General features: G+C 48.2%; 1 protein-coding gene across 1 annotated transcript in view; it reads right to left on the bottom strand.

The window, feature by feature from the left end:
- The window catches only part of LOC147727409 (prostaglandin reductase 1-like), an 841,629-nt gene that overhangs the window by 5,553 nt on the left and 812,183 nt on the right, over positions 1-23,893 (bottom strand). The window contains exon 9 of the mRNA XM_086963105.1: positions 11,603-11,721. Coding sequence (XP_086819231.1) covers positions 11,603-11,721 — 119 coding nt within the window. The remainder of the gene's footprint in view (positions 1-11,602; positions 11,722-23,893) is intronic.

Raw genomic sequence — 23,893 nt, 5'->3', positions numbered from 1 at the left:
GGCCAACAATTATATTATTATGCAGAATATGCAAACATGTCATGCCTTTTTATTCCATGTTTCTTCCTGTTTTAACAAGACCCTAACGTCTTCAATTGGAACGGTTTAGTATAACTGGTTTATGTTATATGTGTACAAGTCCATGATATGTGTGTACTGTCTTATAGACAGATCTCTCTGCCTGATTTTTCATGTAAAACGTGATATTCTGAAGGGCAATATTTAGATTAGGGATCTTTTTGATCAGTCCTGGTGAATGCCAATGAGCCAGCAGGGCAATATGGTGTAAACATGTTTAGCAATTACAACTTTTGAGACTATTGCTTCCTTTGCAAAGCCATTGCAATTTCAACCTTACTTTTTTTTTTTTTCAAATAATCTTTTTTTCGATCATAAAAGATCATAAAAGATGTACAAATTAATTTTCATCATTAAGCAGTTAAAAAACATTATAGAATGTGCTATACATTTTAAAACAATTCCCTAAACTCATGGTTGGAGTCTGTTTACTAAAATTACACTTTACTTAAAAAGAGGACGAAACGATATCAGGACTAATATGCAAGACAATTAGAAAAAGATATTCACGCAGCTATGGTGTCCTTAATTATTTTTGTGCGTGATCGCCACATTGCCGTCAAAGATTTTGCCATTACGAACACTGTTGGTGCCGATAGGTCTGTCTTAAGAACTCTGTAGGCCGGAGCATATGTTCGGAAGCCCAAGTTCTTTAAATGAGGGACCAACCAATAACTCCTAATTCTGCTATAGGCTCTACAGAACAGGACCACGTGAAGATCACTTTCCAGTTTGTAGTTGCAGGCTGGACACACCCCTGAATCCAGATAACCGGCCCAGGATTTAGTAAGGGACCTCAGGGGGAGAGATCCATACCTCCATTGCATGTAGATCTTCCGTGTGAACACAGGTGTCATGCCATCTAGTACGTGTTCATGGCTATAAGAGTCTTTTACCTTGATGAATGTGTCAGTTAGGGATCCTTCTCGGGTGGAATTCAAAGATTTCTGGAGCATAACGCTATAGAATAAATTTGAAAGTGCTTTTCTCGAAAGCCTTGCAGACACAATTTCCGGCTCAAACCATAGCTCTGGGATTCCGAGGGTCGTACACATGTCCCTGATGTACTTTATCCAGGGGATTTTTGTGGCGTAGGTTGATCTGAGAAGTTCCTGCAGTTCATTTCTATAGTTTACCAGATCCTGACTACTTCACAAGCGCCTCCAATAGGTCAGGGGTTTAAGGCCCAATTCCTGATTGGTCGTAATGCCAAATCCATTCTTAGGGGGAGAAGCGGAGTGCTCGGGGGAAGTGCAGTTAATTGTCTTATGAAGTTATTTTTTGCAACCTGTATGGTGTATAACGGAATGTGTCCCCAGAGCTCACCCCCATAAGTGATACCCCCCGGGCTTGAGCTTTGTAGATATGGATGGCAGGTACCAATGGACGAAGAGGAGATTTTTTTAGCAATTCTTGTAATGGCGCCTGCCCTCTGAACTAATTTTGTGGTTGCTTTTGTTTTGTGTGGCAGCCATGTCAGGTTCTGGTTAAGGGTTATGCCAAGGTATTCTATTACATGAACCCTTTCCAGGGTTGTAGTTCCTAGGCGGGGATTTGGGCAGTTTTTGGGTTTGGGGTTGAGAATCATGAATTTTGTCTTTGAGGGGTTTATTTCCAGGCCCCTTTCGTTACAGAACCCCAAAAACCCATTCAGGACCCTCTGAAGCCCCATTGGCGTTTTTGACAGCAGCAGGGTGTCGTCCGCGAACATGATCGCTGGCACCCTGCTGCTGTTTAATTGTGGCGCATCGATAGTAGGGATCCTGTTCAAGTGCTCTATTACCCCGTTCACGAATAGGCAAAACAGGGTCGGCGCCAATACGCAACCCTGCCTTACCCCTCTGCGAACGGGGAACCTGTCCGTCAACCTGCCCCCCTTTCCATATCTAACTCGGGCATAGCTGTCAGTGTGCAGTCTGATTAAGATATGGAGAATATCTCCTGGGACACCCAACTCAACCAGCACCTCCCACAGTTTAGCCCGCGGGACCAAATCGAAGGCGGCACGAAGGTCCACAAAGACCGCGTACAGTGTCCCGCCTTCGATAAGAACCGTCTTCCAGTAGATAATATTCAGTCTGAGTATTTGGTCGACTGTGGAGACTCCTTTTCTAAATCCGGCCTGGAGAGGGCTTAAGATATCAGTCTCCTCTATCCAACATTGCAGCCTGTTAAGTATTAATCTCCCAAATAGCTTGGGAGACATCAATGAGGCTGATTGGGCGGTAATTGGCTGGGAGCAGGGGCGACCCCTTTTTAAAAATCGGGACCACCTCCGCCCCCAGCCAAGTATCTGGTATTTTCAATCCCCCCAGCACTGCATTAAATAACACTAGGAGGTAGGGTGCCCAGATTCCTGGTTTCTGCTTGAATAGGTCGCCCGGCACCCCGTCCAGGCCTGGTGCCTCTGTCGAGGACAGCCCTGCTATCGCCATCCTAATCTCTTTTACTGTAAAGGGATCAGAGGCCTGTTTATCAGGAATGATGGGTGGCGATGGTTCTGTCCCCCCATCCTCTAGTGAATATAACAACTGGAAGTGTTTTTGCCAAACACTTGCAGCAATGTTTGGTTCAATTGCCGGGGGAAGATCTCCACAGCCGTGGTTAATTATTCTCCAGAATTTACGGGAGTCTCTTATTGCTAGGGACTCCGAAAGATTCTCCCAGTGCTGCACATCCCACTCTATCTTGGCGCTGGCTATATGTATTTTATAAGCCCTCCTTCTGGTACGGATCTCTTCCCTCGGGCCTCCTGCTTTTATAATAGATAGAAGGTCGCGTTTTGCATCTCGGCACGAGGTGTTAAACCAAGTGCCTTTATGCGATCCCTGAATTCTAGGAGGTCTGGTGCAGAAGAAGTGAGCCTCAAGCTTTTTAATTAGGTGCTTGTGTACCTGTGCGAGATCCTCTCTATTTTCCTTCGTGGAATCTGAGTTCCATAAATCAAAAGCCTCCTCTAGGATTGGGGTAATCCCAGCGTAGAGGGTAGCTAGCTTATCTTCGCTGGAAGCCAGGTTTTCCCATCTTATCCTCCTCCTATTGTTATCTAGGAGGTGTCCCTCTCTGGGCTTTTGTTCATTTGACACCCTCTCCTCCATACAGGGGATGTCATAGTCTAGTTCTAGGGCATTGTGATCACTGTCCTCTCTAAGGGTTACTCTGAAATCCACCAGCCTTTTCCAGGCATGCAACTGTACCAGAAAGTAATCTAGTCTAGATTCCCTCCCGATTTTATTGTACGTACATTTGCTCGGGATGTCATACCCGATGCGACCGTTACAGACCCTCAAACCGTAAGTGAGAGTAAGCGTGTTTATCTGTACGGCTAGTGGTGTCCATGGTCTGGGAGGGGGAGCCTCTGTTGGAGGAACCTGCCAACTCGAATCCTCCTCTAGGGAGGGTCCATCGGCTACGCGGCAGCAGTGTAAGGTAGCCGAAAGAGCCTGGCGGGCACAATACGATGCTGTGGCTAGGCTGACCTATAAGACGGCGGTTAAAGCCTACCACCGGGACATCTGCCTCGGTAAAAAAGCCTACCTTGCAGGGAGAATAGAAGCCGCCTCCAACTCCTGTAAGGAGATTTTCACTATAGTGAGAGAATTCATGGCTCCACGGTCCAATACATCTGAAGAGATGCCCTCTGAATCCTGGGCTTCGGATCTTGCTAACTTCTTTACTAGCAAGATCAAACTTATACAGGACTCTTTTCCACCGGTGGCACCTGCGGGGCTGATCAACCCTGAGGTTGACATGCTCCCTCGGGCCTCGCCAGGTCCGACGCTGGCTGTGTTTCCATCTATCTCAGCCCCTGCTTCCTTAGCGCTTATGGGCAACCTTAAATCTGGGTCGCCTCTGGACCCGTGCCCGGCCAAATTTTTGGCGAAAATTGCGGAAGTGATTAATCCGCTGGCGAACCCTCTCCTGAATCTCTCGTTGAGCCAGGGAGTGGTACCGCAGGCCTGGAAGCAAGCAATGGTCATCCCCCTGCTTAAGAAGCCTGGTCTTGATCCGAAGGCCCCAGTCAACTATAGGCCTATCTCTCTGCTGCCGGCTCTCACGAAAATTGTGGAGAAGCATGTTCAGACGGTGCTCTCCAATTTTTTAGAGACACACGAGATTCTGCACGCCACCCAGTCCGGCTTCCGCCCAAATCACAGCACAGAGACCGCGCTCCTAGAGGTTTCAGAAACCATTAAAGGGGTTCTGGACACTGGGGGCAAAGCCATGCTGGTGATGTTGGACTTGTCGGCGGCTTTTGACACCGTCCCCCACGACGGCCTTCTCGCAAGACTCTATGAGATTGGCCTGCGGGGGACGGTGCTCAGCTGTTTTTCTTCCTTTCTAGCTGGCAGCCGGCAAACGGTCTGGGCCTCCCCAGATTCCGCCGTGATGCCGCCTCTGGGAGTCGGGGTTCCACAGGGCTCTATATTGAGCCCAACCCTTTTTAACATCTTCATGACCCCTTTGGCGGCGCTGGCGGAGTCGTTTGGGGCCCAGATCGTATCCTACGCAGACGACACCCAGCTCCTCTTCTCTTGTAAGAGAGGAGGAGATTTTGATGGGGAGAGTATCCGGGATTGCCTTGGGGCTGTTTTTAAATGGTTCCAACTGAACAGCCTCAAGTGCAATTCCGATAAGTCCGAGGTACTCTTCTTTGGGTGCGATACGGAGCCAGACTGGCAGGCCTGGTGGCCCATTAATATGTTCTCTCCGTCTTGTTCATCCCAAATGGCTAAGAATTTGGGGGTCAAGATGGACAAGGGGCTGACGTTGAAATCCCAGATCCTTGGTGTGACGGGCACTTGCTTCGGCCTCCTCAAGATGTTGCGGAGGTTTTTACCCCTTTTGTCTGAGGAGCATAGGAAGCTGACGGTGCAGGCTCTGATCGGCTCTAGGTTAGATTATTCGAACATTCTTTACCTGGGCCTTCCAGAGTATCTGCTACAGCGGCTTCAAGTCGTGCAGAACGCTGCCGCGAGGGCCATTTTTGCTCTGAACAGACGAGCCAGTGCTGCGGGCTTGCTGCAGACGTTGCACTGGCTTCCCATCCGCAAACGGATTGCTTTTAAGGCATTGACCTTGGCCTATAAAGCCCTCCATGCGATGGGAGCGAAGTACCTCCAAAAGAGACTTGCCTTTTACCATCCGGCTCGTTCTCTGAGGTCAGAATCTCTGTTCCTGGCGGCTGTCCCGCGAGTGAAGAGAGCCCGCCTGTGAGGCCGCTCCTTTGGATTGCTGGCGCCACAGTTGTGGAACTCACTGCCGCTCACACTCCGGGGAGCCACCAGTCTTTTTGCTTTCAGGAAAGGCCTCAAAACTTGGCTGTTTACCCAGTAGGCCGTCCCGTTGTTATCTCGTTCTGTTTCTTGTCTTCTTTCTTTTACTGTGTTATGTTATTGTGCTGTAGTTCTCCTTACTTAAAGCGCCGGGACACTCTTTTTGAGTAGCCGTGCGCTATACAAAAATAAATATAACATAACATAACATAACATAACATAACATCAAGTAGACCAGGTAGCGGTTCAAAATGCGAGTTAAAGTCTCCCCCTACTAGGTATGGTACGCCTTCTGGGATGGTTTCTAAGAGACAAGACAGTGCCTCAATGGTTTTGGAGGTGGCAGCTATGGAAACTGGCCTGGAATAGACATTTATTACAAGTAATTTATGAGATCCCGGCCATTCGAGAAGAACAGCCAGCATGTCTTCCGAATCCACTGTGTATCGTGAAGCTGTACAGCCTAGATCCGAGGCCACCCAGATTGCCAAACCTCCGGATGGTCGGCCTCTCCCTCCCCATGTAGCTTGTATCGAGAATGTCTCAAAGCCCCTATAAATAAGCTCCTCCCTTGCCCAGGTCTCTTGGAAGAGGCAGGCACTTTTAGAATTGATTAATTCAGCCCATGAACCCGAGTCTATTTTATTGGCCAGTCCTGCCTCGTTCCATGAAAGCAGTTTTAGTGTATGGGGGACATGGTGCCTATTTCCCTTCATGATTGGGTTAGCCATTTGATTTATGTGGACTGTTCGGGATGTCCTCTGTATCGGCCCTTGTCCCCTGCATGTACCCTCTAAGTTGGTTTCCCTTTCTACTCTCTGTTGGAAAATTCCAGAATTTCTAGTATCAGAGTGCTCCTCCCCATAGATGAAGTTAGGGGGATTTTGGCCGCCATCGTCAATACAATTAGATGTATCATACCCTATTATTTGCATGGGTGCCCTTTCTTGGGAGGCCAGCTGTCAGTCCACCATTTCAAGGCAGTCATATCGATTGAAGATCGGTAGAAACGGTGGCTGGTAATATCTAGGGGACCAAGGTACTTCTCTTTCGAATCCACCCCTACCCATTCCTCTTCTCTTTACAGTCTCCCAACCTTGGGGGTCATCATAAATTGGCGGGTAGGCAGATGTTATTCGCATTTGGTTATAGGGAATTCTCCTCCCTCCCTGGTTTCCCCCCCAATTTCCCAGTGATTCGTGGTGGTGTCCCCATCTCTGGTCGTTGGGTATATGAGTATTTGATGGATAGAAGAACGAAAGAGGGAGTGGGTGGATGTTATTTCCCTCATCCTCTGGAAAGGAACCACAGATATAGGAGACTGTTCCTGGTTCTTTAAAACTGACCAGCATACAGTCGCCACTAATTGTTTTAGGTGTCTTTCCTACCCATGAGACTCTTCTTACCATGCGAATATCGCTGGTCATACCTCTAGGAAGTGGTCTGTATGTGGATAGCCAGTTAATTACTTTATTTTTTAATGAGGCCCCTGTCTCACTTGCAGCCGGTTTTAGTTCGGGTGCCCCAGCTAAGATAACGGTATATGCAGCTACCTCTGGTGGGAGATTTACAGTTACTGTTTTTTGTGGTTTTGGCAATGTGTTATTAGAATCCTGGGGATTGTGGTTAGTGGTTGATGAAGGTTTCGATGCACTTATATGTTGTGACTGGGTGTTCGTAGTATCGGTGACTGCAGATGTTATCTGTGAGCTAAGAGGTTGCTTGTGGGAGACACCCGCTGGGGTAGCTAGTTGGTATGGTTTGGCCTTTGAATTAAGTACCTGGTCACTGGCTGGTTTTGGATTTTTGGTAGCCGTTGATGATGTTACTGTTTTTTTGGCCTCATTGTTTTTAGCAAGTTTCTGAGGCTCAGGGTTCTTTTTATGTTTTGGGTCTGTGTTGGAGGCTATGGGACAAGGATATTTGGATATTTGGAGGGGTATTTATAGAGCGCGGCGTTCGCTCCGGAAGGAGCATCATGGCGCTGAAAGTCCTTGAAGCCAGGTCGCAGAGTGGTAGGGGGGAGGCTAGATGGAAGCTTTGGTCCAATCGTCGGGAAGATTGAAAATCCATGTTTTGAGAAGTTTTCTAAAAGGCTTCTCAAGTGTCTGAAGTCTTAGGTGTCTGGGCATACTTTTCCAGGCTTTGATAGCCAGGGTGCTTAGGGTTTTACCGCCTTTAGACTTCAGGTTGAACCTGGTGGAGGTCATGAAATTTTCTTGGGCAGAGCGAAGGGAATGACTCGGGTTGTAGTGTGGGAAGCGTCTGGTAAGATAGATGGGACCTGTTTTGTTAAAGGCCCGAATGGCAACGATGAGAATCTTGAAGAGTATTCTCTTGTGCAGGGGAAGCCAATGTAAGGTCTTTAGGGCTGCAGAGATTGAGGATTTGCGAGGTAATTTTAAGACAAGGCGGGCGGCAGTGTGTAAAACACTTTGGAGTTTGGAGAGGGTGGACTTCTTGGTTCCTGCCTGGAGGTCGTTACAGTAGTCCACGTGCGAGAGAATGAGGGCTACTGTTACCGTTTTTCTAGAGTCTAGGGGGAGAAAGTCGAAGAACTTTCTCAGGGATTTGATTATGCCGAAGCATTTGCCGGCCACGGTCGTGGCGTGATGGTCAAATGAAAGATCAGAGTCAAAAAGTACCCCGAGGTTTCTTGCAGTAGTGACGGTCTGGGGGGGGGGGGGGCAGCAGAATTGTCAGGCCACCAAAGGGCAGGACAGAAAGAGGCGTTCTTTCCGATGGGGAGGATCTTGTTTTATTTGAGTTGCAACGGAGGTGGTTTGAGTCCATCCATTGGAATACAGCAGTTAGGCAGTGTTTAAGATTGAGCTCTGCCTTGTTGGAGTTGTCATCTAGGGGGATGATCAACTGAGTATCATCGGCATATGAGGTGACAGTTATGCCGAATGATTCTATCAGGGTGAGGAGAGGGATGAGGTAAATGTTAAAAAGGAGGGGGCTTAGGATGGACCCTTGGGGGACTCCGGAAGAAACCATTTTCTCATTAGATTGAAAAGGGCCAAGGGCGACAGTTTGGGACCTATCGCTGAGAAAAGATCTGATCCATGATAGGGCTGAGTCAGAGATGCCGATGTCCATTAATCTGCTGATCAGGATGGAATGGGATATGGTGTCGAACGCTGCCGTGAGGTCAAGAAGGATCAGAATGGCCATCTTCCTTTGGTCTTGCAGCGTTTTGATGGTGTCGGTCAGTTCAATTAAGGCAGTGTCGGTTGAATGTTTAGGCCGAAACCCGGATTGCTGAGTATGGAGTATGTTGTGGGTTTCCAGAAAGGATTTAAGTTCTTTATGGACTAGCTGTTCTGTTATTTTTCCCAGAGCGGGGAGAAGGGTGATAGGACGGAGATTGGTCAAGTCCACTGGGGATTTATTAGCTTTTTTCATAAGTGGTTTGACAACACCCTTTTTCCATAAGCGAACCCCAAGGAACCCCAGATTTCCAGCTATCCATAAGCTGTAAGGCGGTTTTCTCAATTTTAATGAGTCTCACTTCTATTTTGATTAGGCGAGCTTCTAGGGGACTTAGGATTGACTTAAGCAGATTTCCTATGTCAGCTAGTGTAATGTCCTCTTCAGCTGTCTCGGTGTTATGTTCTGTTACGGGAGGTGGCGGTACACTGGTAATGTTGCTAACTGATTCCAGGAGAGGGCCTTTCGTTGTCGCTGGTGGAGAACTATCATGTATGGTATTGTCGATGTTAAATTTATTATGTGTTACCCCAGGCTTTGATTTTTTCGCCTTCCTTTCCCTGTGGCTCTGTTTCCCCATTTTCCTTTTTTGTATTGCACCCTCCCTTACACCCCTAACTGTGTTTGGCAACTCTGTTATATCTGGGGTGTTTGTTGCAGATGGCGATTCATCCCTCAGTGGATTAGGGCTTTGTGCAGTTAGTACGGTGTCTTCTCCCATATTTGTAGTAATTGGAGGTTGTGTAATTTGTGTCAGTGGGAGTGAGAGTAGACTCATATCTTCCAGGTCACTTAGGGTTCCCTCTGAGAGATCTATACTAATAGGTGGCTGGTCCCCTCCACAAGCTCCAAGCTGCGAGCTGTCTATGTTCAGCCTTTCCTCAGGGGTTTTTGCCATCGCTAAGATACCCATGGATGATCTCCTGACCCACTCGATTTCTTGGGAAATGCGTCTTTCTAAGATAGTGATGTCATCAATCAACAAAGATCCCGCCTTTAAAAAGTAATTGTCAATTTTACCTTGGGCAGCAGCGGGCGTCGTAGGTCCAGTGACAGCCAAATTGGCTTTGCTCCTAGTTTCCATTTTACTCATAGTTAGTGATGTATTTTGAGGATGCGGAAAAAGGGCCAAATGATGGAATGAGGAGGAGAGGAGGAGAGGTACAATCAAGCTTTAGGGGGGTGGCCGGGTCCGGTCTCTTCCGTTCTCGAACGGCCTAAAACGGCCCGCTCTTTGCCCGGTCTTCGCCCCGAGCTCCGCCCCGCGCGCGTCCCGGTGGTGATCCTGTCACTTATATCCGTGTAGGCGGTGGGCGTGGCCGCCGGGGGAAGAGGCACCAGCTGCGCTAGCTGAGGAATGCTGGTCCTCGCAGTCCCCCGGTCGGTAGGCTTCTCCTTTGGACCCCCGCTGCCCTCTACCCACAAGGCTCTCAGCTGGGAGCGGTGACTACTTCTGTCGATTGCAGAAGGCGCTCACACCAGCGAGTGCAGTTTGGTGGGGAGGCGTGCTGTTCCACGATGCGGCGGAGAAAGTGCTGTGTGCAATCCCAAAGTTCGGCGGCAAAAGCAGTTTGTGAGCGGCACCCGCGGAGCGGGTGTCGCGAAAGGTAATGAACCAGAGGCGGTGGGCGTGGCCGCCGGGGGAAGAGGCACCAGCTGCGCTAGCTGAGGAATGCTAGTTCTCGCAGTCCCCCGGTCGGTAGGCTTCTCCTTTGGACCCCCGCTGCCCTCTACCCACAAGGCTCTCAGCTGGGAGCGGTGACTACTTCTGCTGATTGCAGAAAGCGCTCACACCAGCGAGTGCAGTTTGGTGGGGAGGCGTGCTGTTCCACGATGCAGCAGAGAAAGTGCTGTGTGCAATCCCAAAGTTCGGCGGCAAAAGCAGTTTGTGAGTGGCTCTGATACACACACATGCCCAATCATGACCTTTAATGCCTCTGCAAGGAGCCCATGTTTCTCTATGGAATGGCTCTTCCTCTTAAGAAGATGACTGCAACCTACTCTGCACTATTTAGGGACACACACCTCCCTATTCTGGGTGCACTGCTGGATGATTCTATGATGAAATGAGAAGTGGCAGCCCATTGACTGCATGAGCTCTAGTTCAAGCTGATACATTACTCCTAAAAAATGAAATATTTTTTTACCTCTCTTTACATTGTGCCCTGCACAGGCTGACTATTAGGACGACAGTAGGACCATACTCTACACGAGCCCTTTCCGACATTTGATAGGATAAGCCTACCCTCCATACTCATGTTTACATATTTGTTTGTCCTTACTTCACATGTGTGCTGTGTACGGGGTTGTGTGTGTATATTGGTATTGCGGCCAACAATTATATTATTATACAGAATATGCAAACATGTCATGCCTTTTTATTCCATGTTTCTTCCTGTTTTAACAAGACCCTAACGTCTTCAATTGGAACGGTTTAGTAAAACTGGTTTATGTTATATGTGTACAAGTCCATGATATGTGTGTACTGTCTTATAGACAGATCTCTCATGTAAAACGTGATATTCTGAAGGGCAATATTTAGATTAGGGATCTTTTTGATCAGTCCTGGTGAATGCCAATGAGCCAGCAGGGCAATATGGCGTAAACATGTTTAGCAATTACAACTTTTGAGACTATTGCTTCCTTTGCAAAGCCATTGCAATTTCAACCTTACTGAAATCTATCACCAGGCCCTTTCCTAACACCTATCTCCAGACACCTTTCTACAGGTCGTCTTTTTATCAACAACAAAAATAAAAGATCTCCAAGCAGCTCCATCTGCAGAGACCATTTAGTATTGCAGTCCTCGCCCAACATGGAGCATGGCCTGAAGAAGCATACCCCCTTGGTGAGTGAGGGTTCTTGGATTCTAAAAAGGAGACTTTTATGATTTAGAGTCAAATAATGTTCCTGAAATGAGACGTCACACCTTTATGTCTAGTTCATTTGGTCAGGTAGGATGTGTGGTGGACTGTACTAACTCCTCCTCCTCCCTCTGTTTGATTGTTTGATTGTAAATAAAAGGGCATTCTTACCTCTAACACCCAGGCCATCAGCTGCTTCGAACATTCCTCATATCGGTTTAGCCAGCGAGTTGTGATGAACCCTTCCATATAGAGTTCACTCATGATTAATGTAAACTGCACCAACGGGCCTGCGTTGGAACAAAGCACACAAAACCTCAGATGAACAAATCTTCTTTGTTGAGCAACTGCAAGCTATTTATCAAAATGTTTCTAAATGTCAGGTTGTATACAACTGGCTGAACACACTAGCCGAAAATGAACAAAAAATACCAAACCAATAGCTCCGTGTTTAGTGTGACAACATATAAAAACAAAAGCATGTGTCAAGGTGATATTTTGGTTTGATAATCCTTTAAAACAAGACCTACTGGCCTCGCCAATGCTTGAAGGTAGTGGTGGTATAAGGGATGGTGATGGTACAGGTGTTTTGTGGTGGTTTTCATTGAACAATGGCAGTAAAAGAAAAATGTTATTTTTGTGTGAAAATGCATGTACGAGGCAAAGAACGCGATGTGAAAGTAAGGGGATTATTTTTTGATGTTGGGCGAAATTGCTTCCGCCTGACACCGACTCGGTCCTGGGAACGACCGACACTTGGTTGGCCGTCCCGACTGACTCATTTCAGTGCGACCAAACACTGTTCAGTCGCATGCTCCATTTCCTCGTGTTATGGCCGTTAATTGACAGTTCATACCTGCACGCCTGCCACAAGGTGCAGGGATCAACAGGGGGGCTCCATAGGTGCCCCTCGGCCTCCAACTGGAGTGCATGCACCAAAGTGGGCCCTGCCCGGGGCCCCCAAATACGCTTTCCGACATGGTTTCCATGTCAGACAGGCCAGCATGGAAACCATGTCCGAAACCGTACATTGTAATCTCAAGGGTGTAAAGGTCCGCCTTTGAGATTACTGTCCGGCTTCCCACTGGCCGACAGGCTCTCCGAGCCTGTAGGAAGCCAGCCGGAATGATTGGCTGGTTTACATTCCGACCACCTCCATCATAATGAGGCGGTCGGAAAGTAAATCATGTTGCCCATTACGGTGCGGCACTGAAGGCTCCAACCTGAGGTCGGAGCCTTTACAGGCTGCATCGTAATTGGCCCCTGTGTCACCGTTGAGTGTACTTTTGAGGTGTAAAATAGTCCTTCTTGCATAGTAATGCAATAACTGCACAGGAGGCAGAATGCTATACCAAACAGCAAATAGCATGAGCTAAGAGACAAATACAGGTTGAAATAGCACTTGCTCACAGCAGGTGGTAACTCAAGTCAATTAACAAAAGAGCACTCAAAACATGCGTCCATTTCAACTCCTATGTATGCCCATTGAAATACCAATACCCCCATCTAATGAAATGAAAAAAGAAAAAACATATAAAACTCCGCAAATAAATAAATTAATACATTTGACAGAATTATGTGCACATGCCAAAACAGAATATTGTTACATAATGAGTAACTGGGAAACACCGAACATACCCAGGCACAAAAAATTACATAAAATGACTGGGATGTCATTGGTATCTCCACATTGGGAGATGTGATGCGCAGCACCGTTCTGAAGTCCTTTCAGGAGCTCCACAGGGACTTTGAGATGCTGCATACTCAATTCTACAAGTATTTGCAATTTCGCCATGCTCTAACACTGTATATAGCGCCCCTGGAATCTATCCCCAAGTTTAACCCAATAGAGGCTAAGGTCTTTATGGGTGATTTGGGTGACCACAAGACGGTCAAAATATATTGATCTCTTGTGACGATTCTCTCTACAACGCTGGACTCACTCCGGTAAAGATGGCAGGTGGATCTTGGTCCACTAGACAACGCCCACTAGACAGACATACTAGAATCTCTGTGTGGAGCTGCAATAGCGTCACGCTTAAGATTCATTCAATTTAAATATGTACACCGTGCCTATGCCACAAGATATAGGTTGTGGAAGGCAGTACTGATAGCTTCTCCTAGATGTCTCCGCAGTGACAATGCGGATGGCACATTTATACATACTTTTTGGGAATGCCCAGGGCACCGTAGATTCTGGACGGGGGACATGGCCTGTTTGTCAGAGGTTCTGGGTGGGAGATACCCCTATCCCCAAGGATTGCACTGCTGCATATCATTGAGGAAATTGGAGGAAATATATATAAAAGGCATCTGCTATTTCTGGGCCTTACTCTTGTCAAAAGGGATGTAGTTAGAGCGTGGAAAGACTTGACCCCACCTAAGCTTGGGACATGAAGGGCAGGTCTAGATTGGTGTATGACCATGGAGCAACCTATATTTAAAGTACGAGGATGCCCACAGAAACATTTCAAGATGTGGAGACGCTGGACAGATTATTGAGGTCTCCTTTTAGACCCACCTCCACCACACTGTACAGATGCGGAGATCACTGGATGATAGCTCAAGGGGACACGAGACGCTGCCGGGATTTACTTTATATGAGATTTGGCTCGCAAGGTATGTTAAAAAGACAATTATGATGTACATGGCACACTTGGTTATAAACTAGTGGGCTGCTGTTTACAAGCCCAACATTTTTATTTTCTTATTTTGTAACTGTCATATGAAAGTCACCGGATTGATTCTTATAGTGCTGACTAGAACTAATTGTCTTTCTGCTGTTCTAGATGAGACTGTATTATCGGCTAACTTTTTTTTATAACAAACTTTATTAAGCATCGCACAGTGATTACAAATTGTCATAGCAAATCTAGTATGGTATTTCTGTTTTTGAATCGTAACAGTTTTCCTTCATAAAGGTGAAAAATCTTCCTATATATGTCGAACTAAATAAGACAAACTTGTGGCTGTATCAGACAATAAAGAGATATAAGTGCATACATAAGATGCAAATTCCCTTCTGTATAATACAAACTATAAACTTAATCAACCCTGTTAATAAACACCCCCCCAACCCCCACCCACCGTCCTGGCCAGTCGGTTCCTATATGCCATATGACCTAGTGTGTGTATGCACATAGTATTTGCTGCACGTGTCACTCCTAGTGAGCAGTCATAATGGGGATTGTGACCTGTACTAGCCCTTGGGACCAACGCCGCAGTCAGTTGGATACCTCATGAGGTAGGGTTGATATGTGTGGGGTGAAGATCTAGTGCTTTAAAACCTTTCAGCATAAGGCCCCCACTCCATTAAGATGGGGTGCTTGCGTAGCCCGCGTGCCTCTTCGCGCCTAAGTGCAGCACTCTCAGCACTGCACCACCATATCACCTCCTCTTGCCACGCAACTAGAGTAGGGCATCTAGGGGATTTTCATCTTGTGGTGATCAGTCATATGGCGTATATGAGGTTAAGGTCGAGGAATCGCAGATTAACTCTCAAGGTTCTTGTGCACCTGCAGTAACCCAACAGACATTCCAGTATATTGTCCATAAGTGGTATATGTGTGATCTCTCCAAGTGCAGATCGGACCCCTTCCCAATAGTCTAATGAGAGCAAGCCCACAGGATATGGGTAAAGCCCGCCTCTTCGGACCTGCAGCATGGGCAGTGATGTTGTGCATCTGGGATCATGGGATTAATTCATTTTGGGATTAAGTAGGATCTGTGTAGTACCAGGCATTTCGGGATACACGCTTGGGGTGTTCCAGAATGCTCGACCATGCTTTATCAGTCAGTGCAGCTTCAGTTGCCTCAGACCATTTTGTCCTAAGGTTATCAAGTGGGATGGAGACTTGTGACCGGATACCAACATATAACCATCTGTTAAGATGGCTGCCCTCCACCATGTAGTAGAGTGACTGTACCAGTTCGTGTTGCGGAGGTTCAGTACGCTGAGGTGCCCATGTCTTCCTAACGTAGTGAGATACAGCAGCATGAGTCAAATAAAGATGATCCGGTACGCCGGTGGTCTGTACAAAGGCATCATGGTCAAGGAGGGATCCATCTCTAAACAGTGACCCCACCACTCCTACACCAGCATCTGTCCAGACTCGTAGCCAAGCCTGCATGAGTCTGCCACCAGCGGTTGGTATTCCCAATAAGGGAACGTTACTGGTGTATGGGATAGCATCCAAGGTGTACTGCAGAGCCCTCCTTCAGCAATGGAGTGCCGTTTTAAGTAGTGGGGGCGCTGCAGGGGGGATTTGTACTTTTGGCAATAATAGTGCATGCAAGTCTCCCCTCTCTAAGTCTCGGGTCTCATATCCTATTTCCTGCATGTTCCTGCCTGCTGTACAAAATTATAACCACTGAACCATTGAAGCTGACAAGGGTAATATTAGGCCCTTAAGTCCGGAACCCCCAATCCGCCCTTGTGGAGTTCTAGCTGTAATTTCTTAAGGCTCACCCATCAGCGTCCCATTCCCCATATAAGCTCTAATAGGATTGTGTCAAGTGTGCGAAAAGTGGACTGAGGAATCATTAAAGGTAAATTCACGAAAAAATATAAGAGTCGGGGAGCACCACCATCCTAGAGATGGCAACCTGCCCCATCACCAACAGTGGTAGGGATGTCCAAAAGGAGACACTTGAGAGGATTGCAGTAATCGCCTTGGACAAATTACCATCAAGTTGGTCTGCCTGTGACCTGTATATCTGTATCCATATGTATTTAAATATGTTACTGGTAGGAAATATGTGCCAAAAAGCAGCGTGCTGGGGACAGTCATAGAGATAGAAAGCATTTGACTTTCCTTTGTTAATGGCAAGGCCTGCGATACACTCAAATGTAGAGAAAATGGTGTAGTGGCGCTCCGCCCGGGCAGAGAGGCCGCGCAAGTAGATTATTATGTCGCCGGTGTGGATAGAAATTAAGTGTGTGGTGACACCTACTGGTATCCCCAAGTGTTCCGCTGTGCACCTCGATGCTATTGCTAAGGGTTCCAGGGAAGGACAAATAACAACGGGGAAAGGGGACAACCCTGTCGCGTGCCTTTGTGTATAGAATATTCTCGTGAAATATGACTCCTTGTGCGAGTTCATGCAGTAGGGCCAGTATACAGCAGACACACCCATTTAACATATCAGGGGGAAGACCAAAACATTGTAGAGCAGAAAACAAGTACTCTCATGTAATGGAATCGAAAGCTTGCCGTAAGTCTAATGTTATACAACCAGCTTTATCATACGCCGCAGGGGTAGCCCTCATGATATGGTGCGAACACCTGAGGTTTAGGGGAATGCTGCAGGTGGGTAGGCACCCACATTGGTCTTTGTGAATCAGAGTAGTGAGGTAAGGCAAGAGTCGGTTTGCTAAGACTTTACTGAGGACCTTGTATTCGGTAGCTAATAGGGACAAGTGCCGGTAACTAGATAATTCAGTGCCATCTCGTCTCGGTTTGGGGAGTGAAACGACTAGGGCTTGCATAGTGGAGTGGGGTAAGTGGCTGGACTCCAAGGCAGTCTTGTATAGCTCCTTTAACTTAAGAACAAGAGCACCTGAGTAAGTTTCAAAGAATTCTATGGGCAGGAAATCGAGGCCCAGGACCTTGTTATGCTTTAGACCTTTAATAGCATCACGTATTTCATGTCTAGTGATGGGACCAGAGAGCGCCTTTTGTGTGTCCGCTTTAAGACATGGGTATGTGAAACCATTTAGGAATTCATCCATTAACCTGTCATCAATGTGCTCAGGTTTGTTATAAAGGCCGCTATAGTAATTACAAAAGGCAGTTATCTCTAGTTGAGTGTGGACCATGCCCTTATTAGGTATATTAATCTGGGCGATGATGGGAGGAGTTGGGCTGTCCCGTAATATCTGGGCCAATAGTGCTCCTGACTTGTCAGCCTTAGTGTGTTTCAGTTGTGTAAACACCCTATAGTCACTAACCGGGAGAGTTTCAAGGAGCTCAGCATGCTGGTTGCGTGTGTCCCGTAAAGTGGCCTGTTTGTCTGGGTCAGTCTCTGCTGTACACTCCAATTCGGTCATTTGGTTCACTATTGAGATCAGGTTTTTATCAACCTCCTGCCGGGCCATCACTGACGATCCAATCGCCGCGCCCCTCACGACCACTTTTAGTGTGTCCCATTCAATTAGGTTGGAGAAAGCTGTGTTCCAGTTCTCAGAAAAATAGTTTGTGATAGTATCAGATAGCGCGGTACGGAAGGGGGAAGGAGTTGGGGCCATAGTTTCCAGGTAGGGACCGGGGTAGGCACCCTGCCCCATGTAAGGGTGATCTCTAAAGGGCAGTGGTCTGAGAAGGTCTTGGCCAAGTATGTGGGGGAGTGTATTTGGGTGTCAATGGTAACGGTGCACGAAAACTATTCTAGTGTGGAGTTGGTGTACTGGGGAATAAAATGAGTATTCCCTATGTGTAGGATGCAACAGTCACCAAACATCGCTCAGTCCCAATCCACTTGTCCAGGTTTTCAGGGCATCAACTTGTTTGTGGGCATTATCGCCATTCAGCGGGGGATGGGACCTATCTAAGTCCACATCCAACACAGTATTACACTCCCCTCCCAATATCCAGGGGTAAGTATCTCCCCCAGTCACGGCGAGTAAAAGGAGAGTAAAAAACATGTCCTGTTCCACGTTCGGGGACTAAATGCTACACAAAACCACTGGTAGGCCATTAAGGGTTCCCTTCAGCAATATAAACCTACCCTGTTCATCAGTGCGTTGGTCAAATTCTGTAAAGGGGACACAATGGCGGATCCATAGAGCCATCCCACGTGCAAAAATCGAGTAGTTAGTAGAGAAGATTTGGCCAATTCATTTCTTATGAACCTTCAAAGCTTCAGTAAGGTGAGAATCCAGAAGAAAAACTATGTGCGCTTAACGTCTAAGGAGGTGAGCATGAACCCAGTGTCGCTTATGCACTGCGACATGACCCCGCACGTTCCAGGTCAACAAATTATATGAACCTACGGTGGGGGAGTGTTCAGGCATGATTCGGGCATGTAAACTGTGCTGTGCCCAACTCGGAGCCCATTAGCTGTTGCAGGCCAGGAGTGCCCCTTCCTCTTCAAACCAACAATACACGGCTCAGCTATTGAACAGTGCTGGGCCAAGTAAATAACAAAGATGTGCAAACAACATATAATGGTGCATTCGCTTCATGTGGGGTTACCTCTACCGTTTATATTACTGTCATGTGGTTCCAAAGATACTGGGCGCTCAACGGGACCTAGGAGGGGTGCATTTGAGCATTTTCGTTTAGCATGTCTGTTTCCCTCAGGGAGGTACTCTGCACGAAACGTAACGTGGACAAGCCCAGCAGGCCTGAACAGGGAAACACTCCTGCATTTTGGGCAGTTGTAACAAACATGACATCCGAATGGTGGAACCAGTGGTCCCTGGCAGATCCACTTTATGTCCAGTTAGTTAGGGAAAAAGAAAGGATACAGGTAGGTCCATCACAATGCTTGTGTGGCTCTGTTGCGTCAGTGAGTAGAGTGAGAAGGCACTCTTTTTTTATGCATCTGCCAGTTCGTCGACAGTCTGAGGTGTCACCGAGGGGAACAGTTTGATGCTATGTTCGGAGTCCGACTGAATGGTGCTGTCTTCTGATGAGTCAGACACGATGTGAAGGTTGTCCTCCCGAAAGGAGTTGGCCACCGCCAGGGCCTTAGTCCTACCAGGCAACATCTGTTCATGTGTAGGGCCTTTGATGACAGGCCCGAGCGGGCTCCCGATGGCTCGGAGAAGGCCACATGTCAGGAACCAGTAGGGCTGTGACGCACAGAGCCAGACGACCTTCCTTGGCTCGATTCAAGGTTCCTCACTTCCAGCCATTCCTCCCCATCGTTTGGACTGTCAAAAAAGTAGGTTTTCGAGGGGTGTGGCTAAGATGGCGGCGGAGTAGGACGTGTTGTTCTGTCCCTCCGGCGCCGAATTTCTACTAGCGTTGTCTTTAGCCCTGCAGGGAGTTCGTCGCTGCCCAGAAGAGGTGTCCGGTTCCCTGGGGCTGCCCCGAGAGTACGCCCAGTGAGATCGCACGGAGTACGGTGCAGTGGCTGGGACGGGCCGAGGTGCAGCCTGTGCGAGATACGAGACTGGGGAGTTGCGTTCCCAGCGTCTGGGGACTGCCGCACTTCCGGTGGGGAACGTGGTGCGACAGCAGCATTGATAGCCTGCACCGGCGCAGCCCTGACAGATGGGTGATTGCAAGTGGAACACGGCTACGGGAGAGGTCGGGTGGAGCCCTGTGAATACCAATGCGAGTGGCTGGCTGGACGACTCTGGGGGGTAAGAGAATGCCTCGAGAGCACGGCAACGGTCCGCGGCCTCCGGTCGCGCTGCCCTGGGCCTGCCAAGACGTTAGTGGCCGCAAAGTGGGGAGAGGAACCGGCAAAGGCCCCACGCAGACGGGGGACGGCGTTGCAGCCTGCGGCGGACCTGCGCTGGAGTCAAGCAGCCCTCCCGGGGCGGGCCCACCGCGACCTGCAGCACTTAGCACCAAGAGAGTGCTGTAGGGGCTGATGCAGACACTGGCGCCCCGAGGACGGCGGCGCAGTACGGCGTGTGGCGCCCAGCGGTAGCTGGAAGAGGAGCAGTACAGGTGTGGCCTATCGACGCAGCTGTGGAAAGGGCCAGCTGTAAGTGCTGATGACATTGGGGGCCCACCTATCGGCTATCGCTTCCCCTCTCCCAGCCTTTTTTTTTTTAAACCTTTATTAGGAACAAGAAATCATACAGTGGCACATACACAGATTGATTACAGGAGAAGCAGGTACAACGTCAGGTACACAATAAAGACAGTAAGGAAATTGGAATGTGGGTAGATCCAAATCACACAATACATATTTTACTTGGTGGCACAGGTCAGCATGAAACAGAGATGGCATTGCACAGTAGGAACATGTCACCCTGGAGAGGGAGAACAGCACTTCCAGCGAGGCCCCACGTAACACAAGGTAGAAAGCAGAGCATTAAGATATAATAACAATCCCCAGCCGATAGCAGGTGCCGAAACGTAGACATGGGAAGATCATAACAAGGTGAGTAGTAGTGAACAGTGCCGCATCAGAGATGATGGGTAACACCCAAGACATGCCCACCTCAACCCACCAGAGCATACAACACATGGGTCATTAATGGGTAACCTGAAAGATTAGTGCTGTAAAGGCAGCAAGGATGAAACCCTCTACGGCAGCTCTTCCCGGCCAGCATCATCAGAGTCCTCACTGTGGGGAGGCCTGGTCAGCCAGTAAACTTGCAGTGGGCTCCAGAAATCTTTAGGTCTGCACCGTACAGGCATCAAGTCAGCATATATATTATATTGGTCCTGACAATACACCATGTCGTCTAGCCAGTCCTTGAATTTCGGAGCCCTGCCTCTACCCCATCTACAGGCTATCCTGCGCTTGGCCAGTATCATGGCCACGTCTGTAAACCTGCGGTAGGGAAGAGGTATGTCCTTCATGTACCCCAACAGCATAATTATGTGATCAAACGGTACAACCTTTTCAGTCATAACATCCAATGCCTCATGGACTTGGAGCCAGTAGGAATGGATCGCATCGCATTCCCAGGCCAAATGTAGAAAACCAGCCCCCTCCGCCTGACAGCGAGCACATTTATCATCGTCCGCCAGGCGGAACCTGAATTTCCTAACCAGAGTATAGTAAAACCTCTGCACAAATTTATAATGTATTATCTTCAATCTACAGCTCGAAGAAATATTAGCAGTAACGCCACAGCAATATGCCCATTGTTCATCAGTGATATCTACACCCAACTCAAGAGCCCACTGTCCTCTCGCATGACTAGGCAGAGTATCTCGCTGCTTCCTAATGGTGTTGTACAATTTAGAAACCAGATGTCTAGCATCAGACACTAGCAGTGCATGCCGTGGTAAGGCAACCCCAGGCTCATTTGGAAATTGTGGGAGTATAGCACGGAGACCCTGCCGAAGCCGTACATAATAGAAAACCTCCAGGGGGGAGGGTGACTCTCCACGGAAGAAATGATCCTTCGTACGAAGAGTGCCCTCAAGAAAAAGGTCGCCCCATGTGAGCACCCCATTTCGTTTGCACATAGCCCGAAACCCAGTCTCCTGCAGCAAGGACAATTTCGGATGGTATGCAAGAGGCAATGCCGGGAAATAAAGCAGCGCAAGCCCCAGAGTGGTCGTAATACGAGACCACGCATCTATAGTGCAGTGCACTGTGGTGGACCGGGCATCTACATCGCGAGACCTTCCCAGTAGCATGCTCTCCAGTGGAAGGGGATGTACTATCCATTCTTCAGTTGCTATCTGCGGCATAAAGGGGGTGGGACGCATCCAATGATAGGCATAGTGTGCCTGAGCACTAAGATAGTAGATCTCAAAATCCGGGACATCAAACCCCCCTCTCTCGTACGGCAGTGTCAAGGTGGACCATTTCACTCTCGGCTGTTTGCCCCCCCAAAACAGTCTAAGGAGCTCCGAACGTAGGTGTTTAAAAAAATAGGCACATGGGTAGTAGGGGATATTCTGAAACAAATAAAGGAAGCGTGGAAGCACAACCATTTTCACTAAGGAAGCCCTACCCGCCATAGAAAGTGGCAAAGACATCCACCGCGTAATGTTATCAGCCAGTTTAGAGATAGCAACTCCATAATTGAGCCTGATCGTCTCTTCCCTATCCAGAGAGATCACTATGCCCAAATAGCGCAGGTCCGCATCGCACCACTCTAATGGGTAGTCCAGTTGGAACCTCTCGACAGACGGAGTCAGCGGAAAGAATTGTGATTTCTTCCAATTCATATGAATACCGGAAATGCCGCCAAAGACAATAAGCTCCCGTAGGATCGGATTAAGATTCAACTGCGGGTCCTTCACATATAATGTAATATCGTCCGCATACAGTGACACACCTACCTGGCGCTGGAAACAGTTAAATGCACTATGCTATGTAGTTTTCGGATACGGCACGCCAGCGGTTCGATGGCGATGGCAAACAACAATGGGGAAAGGGGACAGCCCTGCCTCGTGCCTCTCGAGATAGGCGATTGAGGGGAAAGAACTCCATTCACCACCACTCTGGCCACGGGTTGGGTGTACAGTAGTTTCACCCATGCAATAAATATTTTGGGAAAACCCATTCTACACAAAATGTCGATCAGGTAATTCCATTCAACTGAATCAAATGCTTTTGTAGCATCGAAAAAAACCGCAGCAACAGGGATTTCAGGAGCAATAGTTGGAAGCAAAGAGAACAGTGTGCGAAGATTATGGGAGGTCGCACGCCCGGGCACAAAGCCTGATTGGTCTGGGAGTACTATAGTAGGCATAAGCAGGGATAGCCGTGCCGCTAGTACCTTTGCTAAGATTTTTGCGTCGCAATTAAGTAGCGACAGGGGACGATAAGAGTCCGTGTCTAACGGATCCTTGCCAGGTTTCAATAGGAACGTAATGGCCACCTCTCTCATCCACCCGGGTAGGATGCCCACCTCCAGCGCCTCCTCGAAAACCTCCTTAAGCACCGGGGCCATAATATCAACGTAACACTTATAGAACTCGGCGGGGAGTCCATCCAACCCCGTCGCCTTCCCATTACTGAGTGACATTATGGCGTCTCGTATTTCCTCCGCTTCCAGTGGGCCTCCAAGAAATGCTCTATGGCCATCAGAAAGCCAACACAATGCAAGATCATCAAGGAACCCACCATAACGGACCTCCCCCGTCTGTTGTGAAGTGTACAGTTGTTCATATTGATGTATGAAGGCTCTCTGGATCCCCAACGCATCCCTACAGCGGGTGCCATCCTTCAGCACTAGTTCCAATACCCCAGTGCTAAAACGTGGGTGTCTCGTGATCGAAGCAAGCACCTTACCAGGCCTCTCACCCTCACAGTACTTCCTAGCTGTCCAATGTTTTCCTCTATACTTGACTTCCCGAGCGGCTTCTTCTTCATAGTCCGATAGCTTCCCCCTAAACGTATGACGAAGTTCCGGGTCCGGGTCAGTAGTCATCCTGTCCTCTAAGTCTTTAAGGTCTGCTTCCAGTGCCGTTATGGATTTGACAATAGTTTTAAGCACCCCACAACTCTTGGCCAACGCAATCCCACGAACTGTTACCTTAAAAGCCTCCCAAATCAGCTCCACACTATCCACCGTACCCTTATTTCGTGGAAATAAGCCTCTATCTCCTCCCCGAGTTCTGTCTTGAAGATGGGATCCCACAGCACTAAGGGAAATAGCCTCCAAGGTGGACGCGGCCTGTTAAGACCCGGATTCGTCACAACCACCCTGACCGGACAGTGATCTGAATAAGTTCTGGGGAGATGTTGTGCCCTGTGTAAGCCTACGCTAAGCCCTCGCGACAAGAAACAATAGTCCAACCGTGCCCAAGTGCGTGCATGCGCGGTGAAGTGAGTGCCCTCCCTACTATCAGGATGTGTAAACCTCCAACT

Source organism: Lissotriton vulgaris, chromosome 3_1, assembly GCF_964263255.1.
Source record: "Lissotriton vulgaris chromosome 3_1, aLisVul1.2, whole genome shotgun sequence".
In the NCBI taxonomy this organism is placed as follows: Eukaryota; Metazoa; Chordata; class Amphibia; order Caudata; family Salamandridae; genus Lissotriton; species Lissotriton vulgaris.
Note: the sequence above shows the minus strand (reverse complement) of the source record. Positions and strands in the feature narration are given on the sequence as shown.